Source organism: Myodes glareolus, chromosome 9, assembly GCF_982192425.1.
Source record: "Myodes glareolus chromosome 9, mMyoGla1.1, whole genome shotgun sequence".
Lineage (NCBI taxonomy): Eukaryota > Metazoa > Chordata > Mammalia > Rodentia > Cricetidae > Myodes > Myodes glareolus.
Genome location: NC_142034.1, coordinates 94,554,063 through 94,573,856, shown reverse-complemented (window position 1 = coordinate 94,573,856; position 19,794 = coordinate 94,554,063). Strand labels below are relative to the sequence as shown.

The following is a 19,794-nucleotide window of genomic DNA, read 5'->3' as shown; positions in this document are numbered from 1 at the left end:
TGCTATCAATTTAGATGATACTTCTGGATGAGCCATCCCCCTAAGTGAGCGTGAGGGTGAGGCCGAGGTGGGGCCTCCAGCACAGCATCTGTGCCAGGTGTCTCGCCTGTCTGCATCCCACTGTGTCTTCTATAACGCAGGACTGACGTGATACTAACTTGCTGTGGCTGCTACAAATTCTCGCAAACCGCTGGCTTAAGGCAACAGAAATTTGTTCTCTCACAGTTCTGGAAATCAGATCCTGAATCTAGGTTGGCTGGACAGCTCCTTCAGAAACATGTTCCAGGGAATCTGCTCCTGCCTCTGTTTCCAGGAGCCGGTCGTGCTGCCAGCCCCCGGTGTTCTCGGTCTACAGAGGCTCCCCTGTGTTCTGCTCTGTTCTTCACGTGGCATCTCTCTACATCTGTGTCTTCTCTTCATGTCTGACAGAAACACTTTCAGAAGCCAGAAAGATGGCTCAGCAGTTAAGAGAACTTATTCTTACAGGGGGCTGGGTTCTGTTCCTAGCACCCATAGGGTGGCTCACAGCCATCCATAGCTCCAGTTCCAGAGCATCTGATGCTCTCTGCTGAGCTTCAAGGACACCAGCCATGTATGTAGTATGCAGACATACATGTGATTAAAACATTCATACGCAAGCTGGGCACATGTGACACATGCCTTTAATCCCAGTACTTGGGGAGGCAGAGGCAGGAGGATCTCTGTAAGTTCGAGGCCAGCCTGGCCTACAAGAGCTAGTTCCAGGACAGGCTCCAAAGCTACAGAGAAACCCTGTCTCAAAAAACAAAACCAACCAAACCAAACAAAACGAAACAAAAAATAGTCATACGCATAAAATAAATAAATCTTTAAAACAAGCAAAAAAGCCACACTTTCACTAAGGTATACAGTTCAGTGGTGGACTACGTGCCTAGCATGGAGGGGGCCTGAGTTCCATTCAGAGCATAGAAAACAGAATCATTTGTCAGTGGTTTTAGGACTCTAACACAGAATGATTTCATCTCAAAAGTCTTGGGACTGTGAGTGTGGATTAGTACAGAGTACCTCCCCAGAACCATAAAGATAAACAAATCCTTGATTTACTTACATCTGCAAAAGGTCTTTTATAGTAGAGTTTTAGGAAAAGGGACTTTTGGGAGGCAGTTGTTCAACCCATCATGTGTAGCAACATTCTGACCAGATTGAGAGCCTATCTCTGGTTTTATCTATCAGTTGAGTAAGTGTGCAGGGTAGGTGGGGAGGAGAGGGAGAGGACAAAGGAAGGAAAGACTGTGCATGTGCACACGTGCATGGTTGGTGTACATGGGGTCAGAGGGCATCAGGTATTCATCCTCTGTCTCGACAGGGTGGCTCATTGATCTAGAACTTTACCACATAAACCAGGCTAACTGACCCACAGTCTACCAAGTATCTGCCTGTCTTGGCCTTCCATCTGACCACCACTGGGATTCAGGGGTACGTCAGGATGCCTAGCATTATGTGGGTTTCTAGGCTCCGAATCCAGATCCTCATGCTTGTGGCGCAAGCACTTCACCAGCTGAGCCATCTCCTTGGCCCTGGTGTGATTTTTATGTGGGATTTTGAGTTGTTTCTTGGAACCCGTGTTCTTCACTGTTGTTGCCACACCCATGATCTTGTCCCTCACATGCTGCTCATCCAGGCCCCTGCCATAAAGTTGTTACCTAGGTCACAGGCAGCCAGCATGAAGACTGAGGTGAGAAGGGACAGGAAGAACCCCTGGTGGGGGACTGTGACGATGTGGGGAGCTCGCACCATGTGGCCCCTACACCCTCCTAGGAAGAAGTAATGGGCGCTGGTGTAGCGCTGGTGCTGCCATGTTTTCCGAAAGCCTCCAGGTCTGAGAGAGCAGAGAGGCCAGAAGGCAGGAGACCAAGGCTACTGGACACCCTACATCCAATGCAGTGTCTCCTTCCTCCATGTGCTGTCTCTTGTCCTTCAGTGTTTGCACTCTGACTTCAGCAGTTGAGCATGGGGTGTCAGTTGTGGACATGGAGAGAAAGGCTCTGTTTTCCATGTTGGATTAAGGGGAAGCTGTATCAGAGTGGAGACCTGCAGATGTTGGGCTATGAAGGAAGTTGGAAACAACTTAGGAGCCTGTTTATAGGAACAGTTGGGATGAAGTTGGGACCTTTTCCTCTTCTTCCTTCTCCTTTTGGTTTTGTCTTTCGGTGCAGTGTTTGGATAGAACCCACACCTCGTGCACATACTGTACACTAAGCCACACCTCCAGCCTGTCTGCTGTTTTTATGCAGAAGGCATGTGTGTTGGTTATGGTCAGTAAGGAAATACTAGTGGTCTCTCTCACATTCCCACCCATATCTCTCTTCAGGAGGCAAATGTGTGGCTCTGTTAATGTCTGGCTCAGTGTTAAGGTGTCTTCAGATACTTCCTTTTCATTTCCCTGCACCATTACCTGTGGCGCCTGCACCACCTGAAACCGTGATTGGGCAAGGGCCTGGGGATTAAAAAACACACAGAGCTGCGGGGCACTCTTGAAGAAGGAATGCCCATTTTATTTTGTTCCAAGGCAGCTTATATAGTGCTCTCCTTGACTAGTGGCCATGCCCTAGCTCTCAGGATTTTCTATTGCAAACCAAAACCCACCAGAACCAGAACCTACTTCCTTGTTATCAGGAACTCATGAGGGTTTCATGTCCAGAGCAGCTGCAAGCATAGAAAAACAGCAGGCAGGGTCATAGAAAGTCCAGGGTCTGAGGGTCTGCAGCTCCCAACAATTACCTTTAGAGAGAGTCAAGGTATGGGTCACACATGGTCAAGGCTGGAGCCAGAGCCCTGGGTAGAATGGAAGTGAGGCAGGAGCTTGGTGGGCTGATGTTGATGTCAGCAGGAGTAGGATAGATTCTGGGTTGCCTCTACTTGGTTTGTTTGTATGGGTTTTCATTAGAATATAACTTCTGTGCTTACATAGTGAAAAGACTGGAGAGTTGGTGAAGGATGATGGAGCCCTGAAGATAGAACCAGAGGAGACTCTGAGGGCCTGGTTCAGACTGAGTCGTGAGAGGTAGCGGACTCTCCCAGAGAAAGAAGAGGTGGTGTACTTGCTCTTCCTGAATACAGGCTAGACTTGTTGTGGAAACTGTGGAAGCAGAACAGGAGTGGGTAAACTTGAGCTGCAGAGTGCTGCCTCCTTGTCTGCATGATGTGCCCATATGGCCCCTGTCGGTAGAGCATGGTACTCTTAATCCCAGGTTCATGGGTTCGAGCCCCACGTTGGGCGCCACTCTGTAGAAGGAGCAGCAGACTGTGTCCCGCCACCTGACTCCCAGCTAGCTTTATCCGAAATAATTACATGGAAACTGTATTCATTTAAACATTGCTTGGCCCATTATTTGTAGCCTCTTATTGGCTAACTCTTACATATTGATCTAACCCATTTCTAATAATTTGTGTAGCACCACGAGGTGGTGGCTTATCGGGAGGATTCTAACCTGCGGCTGTCTCGGAGAGGAGAGTCATGGCGACTGCCTGTCTCTGCTTTCTTTCTCCCACAATTCTGTTCTATCTATTCCACCCACCTAAGGGCTCGCCTATCAAAAAGGCCAAGACAGTCTCTTTATTAATCAATGAAAGTAACACAGACAGTTAACCCTCCTCCATCACCCCTGCTCCACCTTCCCACCCTCCCAGTAGACAGCACTCTCCATTGCTCACATCCGCAGCCCTGCTGGACTTGTCTTCCAGTATGTGTCACCTGCTGATAGCTGGGTCTTCCTGTCACCTCATTTTAAACACTGCCCCAGAACAGACAGTAATTTCTTTGTTGTTGTTGTTGGCTTTTTGTTTTTGTGTTTTAGACAGGGTTTCTCTGTGTAACAGTCCTGGCTGTCCTGGAACTCACTTTGTAGACCAGGCCGACCTTGAACTCACAGAGATCCACCTGCCTCTGGCTCCTGAGTGCTGGGATTAAAGGCATGCGCCACCAGTGCCCAAAACTATGAATTTCTTATGTATTTTATTGAACTATAAAATACAGAAAGCATGAATATGTTATAAGTGTGGAGCTCTGTGAGTTGCCTTCCACAAATGACATGTGTCCAGAATGTGGCAAACATCCTGGTAGAGCATCCTTTCGTCTTACCCCCCAGATGACCATGCACCTGACATTGACAACATGAGAAGTGTCTTTGGAGCTTTAACACAATGCCCACCCAGACTAACCTACAGGGACAAATCACCATCCGGCTGTCCTTGCTACTTTCCATTATCTTGTGTGTGACCTTAGATCCCTTCTCAGCTGCGTGCCCTATGTATCTTTGATCCTTTTTTGTTTGTTTGTTCGTTTGTTGTTTGTTTTTCAGTAGCTATGGAGCCAATCCTAGAGCTAGCGAATGGCACCAAGACAATACTGCGACGGGCCTGTCTTCCCATGGAACCAACCCTAGTTTAAGTGCATGCTGGCCCATTAGTAATCACTGACTGGGCGAACAGTGGAGATGAATATTGTTTAGGAGAGAAACGGGGCACTGTAGAAGTGTACAGCTAAACTTGTTTTTCTTTCCCCAGGGAACTGTCAAACAACTTCTGCTGTTCTCTGAGACCGAGGGGAGCCCCTGCTTCCTAGATGTCTGTGGAACTTTCCTGGTTACAGGGACAGATTTAGCTCACTTTAAAAGTTTTGATCTTTCCAGAAGGTACCATTTTCTTCAAAATAGAAGTATTAGGGTTTTTTTTTAAAAATTATGAGATAATTTAGCAGACAAAAAAGTTAGAACAGTGTCAAAAATCTTAGGTTCTTATCAATGTGGCACCTCTTTTTTTTTTCTAATTTAGAAGAGACTGTTCATTGGTTCTAAAAATTACCTCCCTTTTCCCTGTGCTAGGGATTCAGTGTACCAGGTGAGAAGCAGTGAGCTGAACAGACCCCGTAGGCCGAATCAGAGCAGTCAGAGAGGTTAATTTCTGTGATCAGCAGAAAGGTGCCGGGAAGGGACCTCTGCCTGATGCTGAGGTCATTCTTTCTTCTCCTGTCTCACACAGGGAAGCAAAAGTGCACTGCAGCTGCAAGAACCTGGCCCAACTCATTCCTTATGTGGGAAACATCACTTCTCTGAGATGCAACACCAATGGGAACAAGATTAGCATCCTCCTTAGCAAGGTAAGTCCGACTTCCCTGCTGGCCTTCTGCTGGTCCATATGAAGGACCTCCCTGGAAGGGGGGCTGTGCCGTTGGCTTCTCACAGGCCCAACAGCCAGCTGCTCTGCCTGCGTAGGTTCTCCTCAGTAGGTCTTTTGAGTCTTTATGTCTTGCCTTCTGTCTAGCCCCTCCTTGCTTCGTCTCCTGCCTCGATTTCCTGCCTTCCATTGGCTCTCTCCTGCCTGCTTCCATCTTGGCGCACACTATATTTGTTGGTACTGTTGTTGTTTGTTTTTATATATTTTTTTGTGTCTTTCACATTATGCATCTCCATCCCATTCATTTCCCCATCCCTTAGTATCCACCGTCTGCCCTTGTAACCTCCTCCGCCACAAAATAAAATAGGAAAAGAGAAAAAAAAAAAGGAAAAAAATCAATCTCACCATGAAAACTGCAGTATGAGACAGTGAGTCACGCAGTAAACTCTTCTATCCACATCTCTTTACTTGCAAATGTTCATTGCACAGAGTCATCAGTCTGGTTCAAGGCCTGCAGTTTCTGCTACACTGTTGATGCTGGACCCTCACTGAAACTCCTCTTGGCTATCTTGATGTTGCCTTGTGTCGTGGAAATTCTGCAGCTTTGGGTCTGCAGGACAGGTCCCTTCATGTGCTCCAGGAGATCACAAATGGGATGGATGATGGCTTGGACCCCGACCCATAATCCTGGTTCTGGGCCCGAGTAGTTACGGGGCTCGTCAGCCCGCTAGCTCTCCCTTGTCCTCACCACCAGAGTGAGCTCTCTTGCTTTGTCCTGGCAGGTTCACCCCTTGCAGCAATGAGCAAGGGGTGGGGCCAGTTCTCCTGCTTTCACATCCTAGGTAAGATCCCCCACACCTACACCTTCAGGGTCAGCTCCACTGTGTTGCCCTGCTGTGTTGTGGGGCCACTTTTCTAAGTGCTGCAGCTGATGGGGACAGGGCCAGTTCTCCCACCTGCCTTGGGCATTGATGGACGGGAGGGCAGGGGAGTAACAGCTATCCCCTGCCCATGATGCCACATGGCCGATGAATAATGGGGGAACTCTACTATGCTTACAACTTCTGGCCTGGTTCGCCTACACATCTACCAGTGAGTGGGCTTGGCTCTATTGTGCTGCCCACTTTATTGTGGAGATGTAGGGCCAGCTCTCCAGAGACACTCTTTTTTGTTTGTTTGGTTGGTTTTTTGTTTATTTTTAGTTTTGTCATTGTTGTTGTTTTGAGAAAAGGTTTCTCTGTGTAGCCTTGGTTGTCCTGGAACTCACACTCACGCGTAGACCAAGATTGGCCTTGAACTCACAGAGGTCTGTCTACCTCTGCCTTCTGAGTGCAGAGGCTGCACCACACACCTGGCCTATACTCAGTTCTCACATCCTCACCTGCCTTTTTTTGTTTTCATCAGAAACAGTGGTGTCTTCTTTAGAGATCCTTCTCCCTTTTTCTTGCTTGTTGTCTTTGCCACCCAGCCAAAACTCTATTTACGATTCTCGTGCTGCTAGAATAAAGTTTTCTTCTGGTTTTGTGTCCTCATCATTGCTTTGAAGACTTGAGGAGCTGGCTCCCTTTCACATTGTGCCCATTGGTGGGAGCTCTGAGGAAGACACTGAATTAACAGAACACAGGCTGGTGGACACGGTGGAGGAGATGAGGAATGGGGGATTGAGCCCAGCTCTTCCCTTTCCTTACTTTCTTTTGTATGTACATGTCCATGATATTCTTCTGCAAGTATTCAAAAGAAGGAAATGAGAAATGATAAGATCATAGTGGTAACATCATTATGAGTTGTGTTTATAAGTCCCACTGACCCAGGCTTAAAATGCACCAGCCCAGGAAGTGTTGACCCTAATGGCGGCTTGTCTGCAGCTCAGCACCCTGACCTGAATGGCGACTTGTCTGCAACAAGGAAAGAAAGAGTAGGAAACCCCACAATGGTGTTAAAGTAATACAAAAGGAAATGAGGACACAAAGTGGCCACAGTGTGAGGCAGGCAGCTGCGTGAGACCCATTCATAGAGAATCCTCTGGATCTAGCTAGGGAGCATTTGAAACTGAGGCGAGAACTTCCCTGAGCCTCAGAAATCCATGTGTGTAGATACTGGAGATATGACTCAAAGGTTAAGAGTACTTATTGCTCTTGCGAAGGACCTCAGTCTGTTCCAGCATCTACCCGATGCTTCACAACCGTTCTTAACTCAAATTCCAGGGGTCTGACCACCTCTTCTGACCTCTGTGGGCACCAGGTACACATGTGCTACACATGCATACATGCAGGCAAAATATGCATGCACACAGAATCAGGTCTCTTTCTCTTTTGTAAGGTGTGTTGTTTGTTTGTTTTAAGAAATCTTTGGAGCTAGAGAGATGGCTCAGAGGTTAAGAGCACTGTCTGCTCTTTCTGAGGTTCTGAGTTCAGTTCCCAGCAACCACATGGTGGCTCACAACCATCTGTACTGAGACCCAGTTCTTCTTTTTTTTTTTTTTTAATTTCTAGTCAAAACTAAGAGCAGTTACAACTTTTTAGACTTTGTTCTAAGTTGTCTGAAATTACAAAGTAGTAACTAAAGAACTATTTCAGTGGGCTTAATAAAGAATTGAATTATTATTCTGGTGGCATGCCATTGACTGGAAGCCACAGGGGCTGGTGGCAGGTGCGTTTTCCTCAAGTACAAGCTGTGTCAGCCCCATGGGCACAGGCCCTAAGGCACTTGCCAGGCCCTGAGCATTACGTCTTTTCTTTCCTAGGTTGACAATAGCCCTGATTCCAAAATCTACATCTATGACGTTGAAATGGACACAGTGAATGTCTTCAACTTCAAGACTGGAGAAATTGGACAGATGCAGACACTACCCTTTAATGAGCCGGAGACCAATGAGTAAGATTATAGTCGAGAGGATTTTGTGGGAAACAATAGGCCTATTGTCCAACTTACTAAGTTATATTTTGAACCTTGGAGCCTGAAAGAGACACTAAGCAGTTGAAGTAGATTTAAGTTTTTGGTCTCTGTGCTCCAGGATTGAGACTGTGGAACTGACTTAGTAGTAACTCAAAATTTGGAGGGGCTCTTCCAAACATCTCTAAAAATGTCTCAGAACAGAATGGTCTCAGACTTATTGGCAACTCTAACAGGAAAAAGGTGCTTGTCTTTGTAGAGAATATGTTTCTAGAGAAGATAAAAAAAATCAATGTCTTTCTGTTGGGGGAGGATTGATGTAACACATAACCATAGTTTCTGCTACAGAAAACATGTTCGTGGGGCCTTAAAGCATTTCCAATACTTTGCACCATCTATGTTTGATTCTGCATGACTTGAGTCAGGAACACAAGCAGTTTGGGAAAGAATGCTAGGTGTGGCTGCTGTGAGTACGTGCAGGGTGCAGGGCAGAAAGCATGGGATGGAAACCTGAAGGCTTGCCTAAATGCCTAACAGAGAACAGAAGAACCTGCAAGAGTTTCACCCAGTGATACTTTTTCTGTCTTTTTTTTTTTTCTACTGTTTTGCTATTTTTGCTAGTTGATTTGGTTGATTGTGATGCTAAGGACAGATCCCAGAACCTGGTGTGTGCTAAGCAAGTGCCCTACCACTGAGTTACTCCCCAACCCCAGCCTTACCTTATGCTAGTTCCAGCAGGTCCTGACTCAGATCTTCCTGTCCAGTCCACCTTGAGTTCTTCCCGTCTCTCTCCCTGAGTCCTGCCTGCCTCCTTTAACCTGCTTGGTCTGATTTTCATCTCTGTTGATGCCTTACTTCAACAGCCCCTTCTTCTCTTTCCACCTGTGTCACTGATCTGCCTCAGAATATGGGCCCTTGAACTTTTTGCTCCTCAGATTGGCCTTCATCCCAGTCCCAGTGTTCCTGGGTTCTCTGTGACCAGGTGTAAATCTTTGGAACTAAGCTTTCCTTCAGCTCCTACTGTCAGTTCCCCTTTACCTTATGAAATGTCTTTAAATTCCTGTTTTTCTCCTGACTCTGCCTGATTTCCATGACTTCTCTTTTAAGAATAGGCAACATCCTTTCTGCCTATTCTAAATCTCTTGCCAGGCCAGCCTCTCTTGGCCAGACTCCTTATAGTACAAAGGAAACAACCTGTGTCTGGCATCTTATAAGTCCTTAGTATATGTTCCTTTCAAAATTCCGTGCTTGTCACGTCAGTTATGCACAGAGCCGAGCAGGCCATGGCCGTGGGCAGCCACCAGTGCTGGTGCTAGCAGCATCCATGAGGGTTATGTTTCCTGTAGGAGTTGGTCCTGCACAGCCACCAAGGGCCATTGAGCCCAGCAGTTCCATTCTATCCCCTAGGTTTACTGTGCTCTCTAGAGGGTGGGTGGTACTTAAGGATGACTATCTGGCTTACCTCGTAATTCTCCCTTTTTGTGTGTGATTGTCCTGCCTTCATCTCCCAAATAACTAAAACTAATAATGTGTATCACCACACTCATTTACTATTAAGATCTCCATATAGAACTTCTTCAAGGCTGGAGAGATGGATCAGCAGTTAAGAGTACTGACTGATCTTCTAATGTCATAAGTTCAATTCCCAGCAACCGCATGCTCGCTCACAAGCATCTCTAGTGGGATCTGATGCCCTCCTCTGGCATAAACGTATACATACAGATATAGCTCATGTGTAAAATAAATAAATCTTTTTTTTTTTAATAAAAAAGAGCTTCTTCAAATTTTGGGCCCATAAATCATGGTATCTTATAGATGGGACTTTCAAATCCAAGCATCATGCTCTGTGTCTCCAAGCCAGACTTCCCAGACCCTTACTCCCAATTTCTCAAAGTCTGCAAGAATTTGTTTTGATGGGGTACATGGTGGTGAGTGACTCAGAGGCGCTCCAGGAGCCGTGCACTTGCCAACACTGCCACCTGCTGGCATTGGCTGAGATGGCTCTGAGTGGTGTGGGTAGCACTGAAAGCGCTGTTCTCAGAGTTGGGACAGTTCTTCCTTCTGTTTTAGGCCCCACATCTTTATGCATGAGAGACTAGCAAATTACGTTCCTGTGAACCATTTCTGGGATCAGAGTGAGCCCAGGCTCTTCGTGTGTGAGGCCTTGCAGGAATCTCCTGGAGCCCAGCCACAGACTGTAGACAAGCAGCCCCACATGGAGGACACATGCCACAAGGTACCTATTGTTTGCTATGTTCCATGTTTAGACATATATGGTGACCGTTTGCCAGATAGTGTATTCATGGTATAACTTACGGGAGAGTTACTAGGAAAATACATCCATGTGAAGTAGAGTATCTGCCGCATACCTCCCACTGGATAAGGGTTTCTGTGTCATCAGGATCACTTCCATAGACAAATGGTCACAGATCCATCTTTTTGGGGAGGTGGGTTTTGAGACAGGGTTTCTCTGTTGTGTCCTGGCTGTCCTAGAACTAGCCTGTAGCTCAGGCTGGCCTCAAACTCACAGAGATCTGCCTGCCTCTGCCTCCTGTGTGCTGGAACTAAAGGCACGCGCCACCACCATCCTGCAGACAGACCCATCGTGAGCTGCACAGGAAAGCTGCAGTGTGAGGTGCATCTGTTGGATGGTGTTCTTTTTATCTGCTCCACTCTTCCTGTGTAGATCTGCTCCATCTTATTTTTTTTGTCCAGTCTAATGCCAAATTTTAATCTCTTGATTTTCTTAACTGTCCCATGTGACTCTTCTCTGTGAGCTCTTTTTTCTTTAACTGAGCTCTGCATTCTTCTCTGCTCCCCTCCCTGCTGCTTTCCTCCCCTTCAACCCTCTCCCAAGGTCCCCATGCTCCCGATTTACTCAGGAGATCTTTCTTTTTCTACTTTCTACTTCCCATATAGATTAGATCTATGTAAGTCTCTCTTAGTGTCCTCATTGTTGTCAAAGTTCTCTGGGATTGTGGTTTGTAGGTTGGCTTTCTTTGTTTTATGTTTAAAAACCACCTATGAGTGAGTACATGTGATAACTGTCTTTCTGTGTCTGGGTTACCTCACTCAAAATGATGTTTTCTAACTCCATTTGTTTGCCTGCAAAATTCAAGATGTAGTTATTTTTTTCTGCTGTGTAGTACTCCATTGTGTAAATGTACCACATTTTCCTTATCCACTCTTCGGTCAAGGGGCGTTTAGGTTGTTTCCAGGTTCTGGCTATGACAAACAAAGCTGCTATGAACATAGTTGAGCACATGTCCCTTGTGGCACGATTGAGCATCCTTTGGATATATACCCAAAAGTGGTATTACTGGGTCTTGAGGAAGGTTGTTTCCTAATTTTCTGAGAAATCGCCACACTGACATCCAAAGGGGTTGTACCAGCTTGAATTTCCACCAGCAATGCAGAAGTGTTCTCTTTTTCCCACAACCTCTCCAGCATAAGTTATTATCAGTGTTTTTGATCTTGGCCATTCTTACAGATGTAAGATGGAATCTTAGTTGTTTTGATTTCCATTTCTCTGATGACTAAGGATGTTGAACATTTCCTTAAATGTCTTTCAGCCATTTTAGATTCCTCTATTGAGAGTTCTCTGTTTAGGTCTGTACTCAATTTTTTTATTGGATTATTTGTTCTTTTAATGACCAATTTCTTGAGTTCTTTGTATATTTTGGAGATCAGACCTCTGTCTGATGTGGGGTTGGTGAAGATCTTTTCCCATTCTGTAGGCTGTCGTTTTGTCTTGTTGACCGTGTCCTTTGCTTTACAAAAAGAAACTTTTCAGTTTCAAGAGGTCCCAATTATTAATTGTTTCTCTCAGTGTCTGTGCTGCTGGGGTTATATTTTTGAAGGGGTCTCCTGTGCCAATGCGTTCAAGTGTACTTCCCACTTTCTCTTCTATGAGGTTCAATGTGGCTGGATTTATGTTGAGGTCTTTGATCCATTTGGACTTGAGTTTTGTGCATGGTGATAGATATGGATCTATTTTCATTCTTCTATGTGTTGATATCCAGTTATGACAGCACCATTTGTTAAATATGCTTTCTTTTTCCATTTGATATTTTTTGCTTCTTTGTCAAAAATCAGGCGTTCGAAGGTGTGTAGATTAATATCCGGGTCTTATATTCGATTCCATTGGTCATCCTGTCTTTTTATGCCAATACCAGACTGTTTTCAGTACTGTAGCTCTGTAGTAGAGTTTGAAGTCAGGGATTTGGATGCCTCCAGAAGTTCTTTTATTGTAGAGGATTGTTTTGGCTATCCTGGGTTTTTTGCTTTTCCATATGAAGTTGAGTACCATTCTTTCGAGGTCTGTGAAGAATTTTGCTGGAATTTTGCTGGGCATTGCATTGAATGTGTAGATTGCTTTTGGTAAGATGGGCAGAGCTCTTTATAGATCTCTATGTGAACTATCGCTTACTGCTTTAGCACGTGCTGAGATTGGGTCTGAGGTAGAGCTGTGACCTCCGTTCACCTCTCACCAGCTGTCCTCAGTCCCTGTCGCTGCCCTCCTCGTTTCCCCCGCCTCTGTGGAGCTTGACCTCCATGCAGATGTGCTCTTGGCTCCAGACCAGACCATATAGGAACTGGGACTCTGATACTTCCCAAGCCTTATGTTTTGCAAGGTGGCAGATGTGCCTAAAGCCCAGCAATCTGTGCCCCTGTAGCCCACCTTCCTCTCAGAACAGTTTGCACGCACAACTCCCAAGTAAGTCGGCATGGGGAAGCCCGTTCTATAGTTTTGGGGTTTCTCTTCCTGCTGGAGGCGTTCTCACAGATGAGAGCCTGCCCCTGAGACCCTCTGAAATCTGAAATCCTGAGAATACCAGGAGCAAATCCTGATCTCGATCTTCAGTCACAGAGGCTTCTGTATCACTGGAATGAAGGACACATTGCCAGAGGACTTTTCCAGGTGGTCAGTGTGACAGTCCCAGGAGATAATGGGCACAGCAAAGATAATTAGCGTGTTCATGGGGAGGCTGGTGCTGGTCATGTGATCAAATGGTTATGTTTTTTGCGATGGTGGTGTGTGCAGCTCTAAGAGTTCACACTAGAGTAATGAGGAAAAGTGTTGTGTCCTCTTTTTAAGAAGCAGTGCAGATAGGAAGGTGGTCCCAGCCTTCGCTGCAGCTTACTCTGCTCACGTGCAACAGAGGCAGCATTGCATTTGGGCTCCTCTCGTGCCTTCCGTACTCCTCAAGAGCAGAGAAGAGGGGGTTTTGTGTTTGTTTATTGTCAACATTGTCATTGTTTGTTTTTGAGGCGGGGTCTCACCATGTATCTCTGAATAGCCTACAACTCACTGTGTCGACCAGGCTGGCCTCTGGCTCAGAGATCCGCCTGCCTCTGCCTCCCGAGTGCTGAGCGTAACCTGGCTCCTTGATGAGTTTTAAATCAGAGCAAAGAAACTCAAAGGGAGAATTTTTCAAAACACAAGCACTCTTCAGTTTCCCTCATGAACTCAGGCGGGTTTGATGGCTAGGCACTCCTGGGGTCTGTTGGTCACAGACAGGTTAGGTGCAGTCATATGGGAGAGGCTGGATGCCTTTATTCTTCAAAGGGGGTAGATAAAAAGCTTGGGAAGCCTTGCCAGAAATAACATCATGACCGTACACCCTGAAAAGAAACTGAGAAGAAAATTATATTGCTAAGTTTAAAACCAAGCTACATTGTCCTGTGTCTTTCAGGAAGATGTTCTGATTCTGTCATTCTTCGCTTCTGAAGAGCATGGCTTCTTGCTCCATGACTGCTTCCCTCGGCCTCCTACCTACCAGAACCTTCTTGGAATGGAAGTGCCTCATTATTACTTCACAAAAAAGGTGAGAATCCCTGATACCTGCACCTCTGTTTTCCCTTCCTTGGGTAAATTCTTCCATGTGACTCTAGCATACTTGAGATGTGAGCTGGCCCTCCAGGTTCCAAGGCTCACCTCTCATGAGTGGTCTCATGAGTAGCTGTCAGTAACTGTCTGACATTCAGCAAGCACTGATGTCTCCGGTGCTGGGAAACCTCACAGGACATGCCTTTGCTCTCAGGGCAGACGAATGTGATAATGGTCTTGGAACTCTTGGCTCTTCCCCTTTGAGTTTCCTTCTTTTTGTTTTTCTATTTGTTTTTCGAGACAGGGTTTCTCTATGTAACAGTCCTGGCTGTCCTGGAACTCACTTTGTAGACCAGAATGGTCTCGAACTCACTAAGATCCACCTGCCTCTGACACCTGAGTGCCGGAATTAAAGGCATGTGACACCACCACCCATCTTTGACTTTCCTTCTAATGACAGGTCTTTCAGCCTTTGTCATTTCCTTTTATTCTAGCTGAGTTTTTAGAATAATTACTCCTACATTCTTCTTAAGAAATATAGGAGTTGCAAATGATACTATTCTCCCTGATCCCAGCCCAGAGATGGTCACTGTGAGGTGGCTGGTATCACTACTCAGGAAGCTTCTGTAACCTAGAAGGAATGAATAAGTTTTTGAAAAAATGGGGTCAGTAAACACTAGTATACATCCTAACTCACGTGTGTTACATGCCTGAGATCCATTTGCGCTGGGTTCTCAGGTAACGCACCGACACAAGAAACGGGACTCCCAGCAGCCTCACGCTGTTGTATCCATTTTTACCACAGTGAGCTACCTGAGGGACTTTTTCCACCCAGGAGCCCAGTGGGCTTGTGACATCAAAGCTCAGTCCCGGGGGCTGGAGCCGTCAGTGAACTCCATGGTCACTGGGCTGCAGCTGCTGGCATGGCTTTGATACCCTGAACTGAAGATTGAGCTGGAACCCCCACCTTCTGGAAAATGTAGACATCCTCCCTTCACTCCCCTTGCATTGTCACACCAAAAGGTGGGGAGAGGGGACCTATGGTGTCAGCTGTTACCTTTTACCTAGTGTCTCTTGTTTTCCCCATATGGTGATGTACAATTGGTCTTTAAATGAGCCCTGTGCTATTCTTATTGTCTGAAACTAACCTATCTTTTTAAAAATTGTTTTTAATTTTATGTATGCGTGTTCATATGTGGATATGTGCACTTGAGTGCCGGTGCCTGTGGAGGCAGGTGGTGGTGCGCTCCCTGGTAATGGGAACTGAACTATGCAAGAGCAGTGCATACTGTCATCGCTATCATTGACTGACCATTTCTCTAACCCCCCCTCTTTTTTTCTTTCTTTCTTTCTTTCTTGCAAGATTTTAATTGCATAGCCTAGGGCGGCCTTGAACTCACACTTAATTCTTCTGCCTCAGCCTCTTGAGTGCTAAGGTTGCTAGGATTACATGGGTGTCAAACCATGCCTGTTGTAGCCAAGAGTGAGTCATAGGAGAGCCACAGGGAGATAGAGCAGAATAAAAACCTGTATCTTGTGAGTAGTCCCCTCCACATACCCACATAAGCTAATGAAACTCTCATGTGGACTGCTAGACAGCCGCAAGCGTACAAGCCACACTCAGCTCTTGCCAGAGCTGCGATTTACTTTAAAAGGAATTGGTGTAAAGAATTGGGTGGCAGTGGATACTGCTCCTTGGTTTGTGACCATTGCGATCACCTTATGGGGCTTCTAGCTTTAGGATCTGCAAACATGCGTATATAATGATACCCATATTTTAAATAAGAACGAATCTGGTACAGTTGGTTCCAGTTTTCCAAGTTACCCTCTGCAGCAGTGCTGCAGAGCCGCTGGAAGCTGGTCCACGAGCCATCTTGTCTGTTACACTTCCATGTGCCTTAAAAACTTCCATAGAGTTGATGGCTGGGAAGGTATTCATGTAATTAACTGAGTTCTGGGAGCCCTTTTTTCTGTCAGTGCAGTGTCCTTAATTGCTTTATTTTAAAATGGAGTTCCACCACCAGACTGATGTTTTCTTGGCATTTTTCAATCTTGTTTTGTGTTCTTTGGTGTAATTTCCCTTTGATTTGAAAACAGAAAGTTTGGAAAGTTCTTTTAAATTCATCCTGTTGAATTTTCCACATTAATCTTGTATTCTGGGCTTTTGTTTCTTCCACACATTCATGCGTGTTTTCTTTTTCTCGTCCCCCTTTCTGTGCCTGCACTCATAGTTGCTATTCCACAGAAGAGGCATGTATGGTGCCGTCGTAAGTATGGAACCCCAGGTTCTGGCTTCTCACCTTGGTTTTGTCCCACCTCTGAGACTCTTGCTTTCTTGCTGTATTGTGTGTGTGCCAGCACTTCCTACCTTCCCTGCTCGCCTACACAGGAAACTTTTCTGGAAGGCCAGGGCTTTTGTTTGGCCATAGAGCTATGTGACTTAGTGAAGTAAGAGAGGAGCCCGTTGGCTGTTAGTTTGGTGTGTCTCTGTGGCATGTGCAGCCATTTCACGTGGTCTCCAGATACAGAGTGCTTGGGTGACCCATGTTTGCAATCTAAAGAGTATCTATCATCAGTTTACCTTACACAGTGCTGCCAACGACTAGCCAGAAGCGCCATGTCCCAAGGACTAGCCAGAAGTGCCGTATTCCAAGGACTAGCCAGAAGCACTGTGTCCCAAGGACTAGCCAGAAGCACTATGTCCCAAGGGCTAGCCAGAAGCACTGTGTCCCTTTCAAGGCTGCTCTTACCCTGCTTGACAACACGTCTCCGGCCCCCAGGTTTTCAGTGCCCACACATCCCAGGATAGTCTGAGAAAATCCAATACTCTTAGTTCCTAGCACCCTTACCATGTGACTGGCAGGTTATTCCAGTCTACTATGACAGGATAAACAGTCTCTGCCTCCTGTTCAAATACAAATGGGGTCCAAGCCTTGTTTAACTTCCAAGATGAGACAAGTTCAGATGTGTGCAGGGTAGTGTGACCATAGATAACAGTTCTTGCCTCAGAGATCAGTAACAAGGAGCTAGAATAAAGAGGCATGGCGAATAGACAGAGAACAGGAATTCCAAGGCACCCCAGGACGCTCACACAGTAAACTGGGTTCTCATTAGAATCACACCAAGAATAATGTTACCAAGGTGAAGGACATTGCCCAACTTGGTGCACGAATTAGCCAGACTCTTCTGTCACCTAGTTAGTGATGTGTGTGTGTGTATTATGTGTCATTATATATATGTCATTAAATATATGTGTGTATATGTATTTGTCTGTGTATATTTTATATATATGTATCCATCCATGGTCCTACACTCAAGCTTCCCTCAACAGAACCTGTGCTTATGCCCTGTGCTGTGCCTAGAAGGGCTTTCCAGCTACAGTGAGGCATGATACACTTCAGAAGATTTTCAGGTCAAGTGTTGGTTCCTCCTTGGGATCTTCTCCCTGAGCCTGCCAGGTAGGCTCAGAAAGAAGAGTGAGGCTGGACTGTTCATGACAGCTGAGCTGGGGAGAAGGTGGTTGACACCACCAATTGGGTAGTCATGGTGGCAAATTTATGCTAGAGAGTATGTATACATGGCCTGCCGAGAGAAGGGAGTTCCAGCCCTGGAGAGAAGAGTCCAAGCACAAATGTAGAGGCTGAGCACACTAGAAGAGCCATGGCAGGGGCCGTGGGCTCCTCAGCACCTCCTGACAGAAAGACAGACTAGTGTTCTTAATTCTAAGAGGTAGATGTGTGGCTGACTTGATTTAAAGCTGGTGAAAGTCTTCATGATGAATGAAACACGGGGAGAGGGTAGCAGAAAGAGCTGTTTCTAATGTGAGACTCTGACGTCACTGAATTAGAGGCTGAAAAAGCAACCTATTGTCTGAAACAAGGGACCAAAGCTTTGATCAATTCCAGTGACATTAAAGGTTTTTCAGGACCCTGTGAGAACTATTTGACCTGTGGCTATATACCTATGCCTTCCTGCATATAAGTTTCCCAGTGATTGTTTGAAGTTAGAAGAAGTGATACTGAGTGCAGGCATTGCCTTTACATGTTACTTGACAAGCATACGGGACCTTTGTCCTCCAGCCTGGAGAAATAGAGAAAGAAGACAGGGTGGATTCTGGCCACTACCACATCCCTCAGATGGTAGCCAAGAGACCCCTACGAGACTTTGTGGGGCTGGAGGACTGTGACAAGCCTACTCGGGATGCCATGCTCAACTTTAGCTTCTTTGTCACCATCGGGGACATGGATGAAGCTTTCAAATCTATCAAACTCATCAAAAGGTAAGGCGTTCATTCACTAAAGTGTCAAGGTGACATGCATCTTACCCAGAGCCTTCAGCCTTTTTAATGCCTTCTTTCTCTTAAAAAAAAGTTTTTAGATTTATTTTATATGTGTGAGTATTTTACTTGTATATATGTGTGTGAGTCACGTGTGCCTAAGGAAGTCAGAAGGCATCTGGTCCCCTGGGGCTGTAGTTACAGATGGTTGTGAGACATCATTTGGGTGCAGAGCCTCTGCTATAAGTGCTCTTAACCACTAATCTGTTTTTCTAGCCACTTTTGTGTCTTCTTTATCAATTATATTTTAAGCTAAGACCTCTTCTATGATCATATTGTAGTGTTTAATTGTTTTTCTGGTCACCAGTAGCCACTAAGCTCAGGGATTTGGCATTCTTGCTGCAAGCAAGCCTGGCTCCTGGCATCAGTGGTACCAGGAGCCTGTAGGCTGTTATTTTATCATTTTCATTTATTTTAAAGTGTTCAGAGTACTCTGATCCAAAGTTCTGTAGGTACTAAATATTGCTCGAAAGTATTAATAAATAAACACCAAAACTATCAATGAAGTACAGTTAAATTTTGTGAAAAAGGTTAGCCGAGCACTCAGGAAGCAGAGGCAAGCAGATCTCTGAGTTTGAGCCTGGTCTACAGAGTGAGTTCCAGGACAGTCAAAGATACACAGAGAAGCCCTGTCTCGAAAACAACAACAACAACAAATGTGAAAGAAGTTCCAGTGATGTAGATATGCTGGCTTGTTCTAATCATCCCAGCACTTAGAAGGTTGAAGTAGGGAAGCTACTGTAAGAACGAATCTAGCCTAGACTGTGCGGCCACCTCCGGGCCAGCCTGTAATGGAGTGAGAGAGGCCCTGTGTTAAAAAGGAAACCAGTAAGGGTATCTACAAATTCGTTCTCCATTTCCGAGAGAGTTCAAAAATTCTTAGTCAGAGTTTCTGACAGATTTTCATTAAAAGGGCAAAGTAAAATATGGGAGAGTTATACTATAAGAAAGGAAAGCCATGAAAAATAAATGCCTGAGGCTGGAGAGATGGCTCAGAGCACTGGCTGCTCTTCCAGAGGACCCAGATTCAATTCCCAGCACCCACATGACAGCTCGCACCTGACTGTAACTCCAGTTCCAGGGCTTCTGACGCCCTCACACAGGCATGCATGCAGGCAAAACATCAATGAACATAAAATAGAATTAAATTATATATTTTAAAAAAGGAAAAGAAATGCTCAGAATGAATTCCTGCCTCAGCTTACATGCAGTGATAATTTTGCAGCACAGATTGCACGTCTCAGGACATCAGGAACCCCCTCCACTGTCACTGACACCACTGAGGTCCAGTTTTATTGCAGTTGGGAGTGTTTTTCCACACTGGCCACGTAGACATTTAATTTGGAGGTGTCTAGCGAGCTGAATATCGTAGCTCAGTCTTTCCTGGATAACTTTCATTTGCTGTGGACACGATCAAAGCCTGAAGCAGACTGCATGGCCGCTTTTAGGTCTTTAATATGCTTTATATAGGCGTATACACAATACCAATGTGTATGGCACATACATAGTATTAGTGTATGACTAGAAATAAAACTGCTTTATAGAAAGAGACAGGTGAGAGGAAGTCATAGCTAAATGCTTG

General features: G+C 45.6%; 1 protein-coding gene across 2 annotated transcripts in view; it reads left to right on the top strand.

The window, feature by feature from the left end:
* Positions 1-19,794, top strand: part of Ift140 (intraflagellar transport 140) — an 87,234-nt gene that overhangs the window by 26,132 nt on the left and 41,308 nt on the right. For both annotated transcript variants that reach the window (XM_048436167.3, XM_048436165.3), the window contains exons 14-19: positions 4,546-4,673; positions 5,020-5,137; positions 7,898-8,028; positions 10,117-10,282; positions 13,743-13,874; positions 17,956-18,155. In XM_048436167.3, coding sequence (XP_048292124.3) covers positions 4,546-4,673; positions 5,020-5,137; positions 7,898-8,028; positions 10,117-10,282; positions 13,743-13,874; positions 17,956-18,155 — 875 coding nt within the window. The remainder of the gene's footprint in view (positions 1-4,545; positions 4,674-5,019; positions 5,138-7,897; positions 8,029-10,116; positions 10,283-13,742; positions 13,875-17,955; positions 18,156-19,794) is intronic.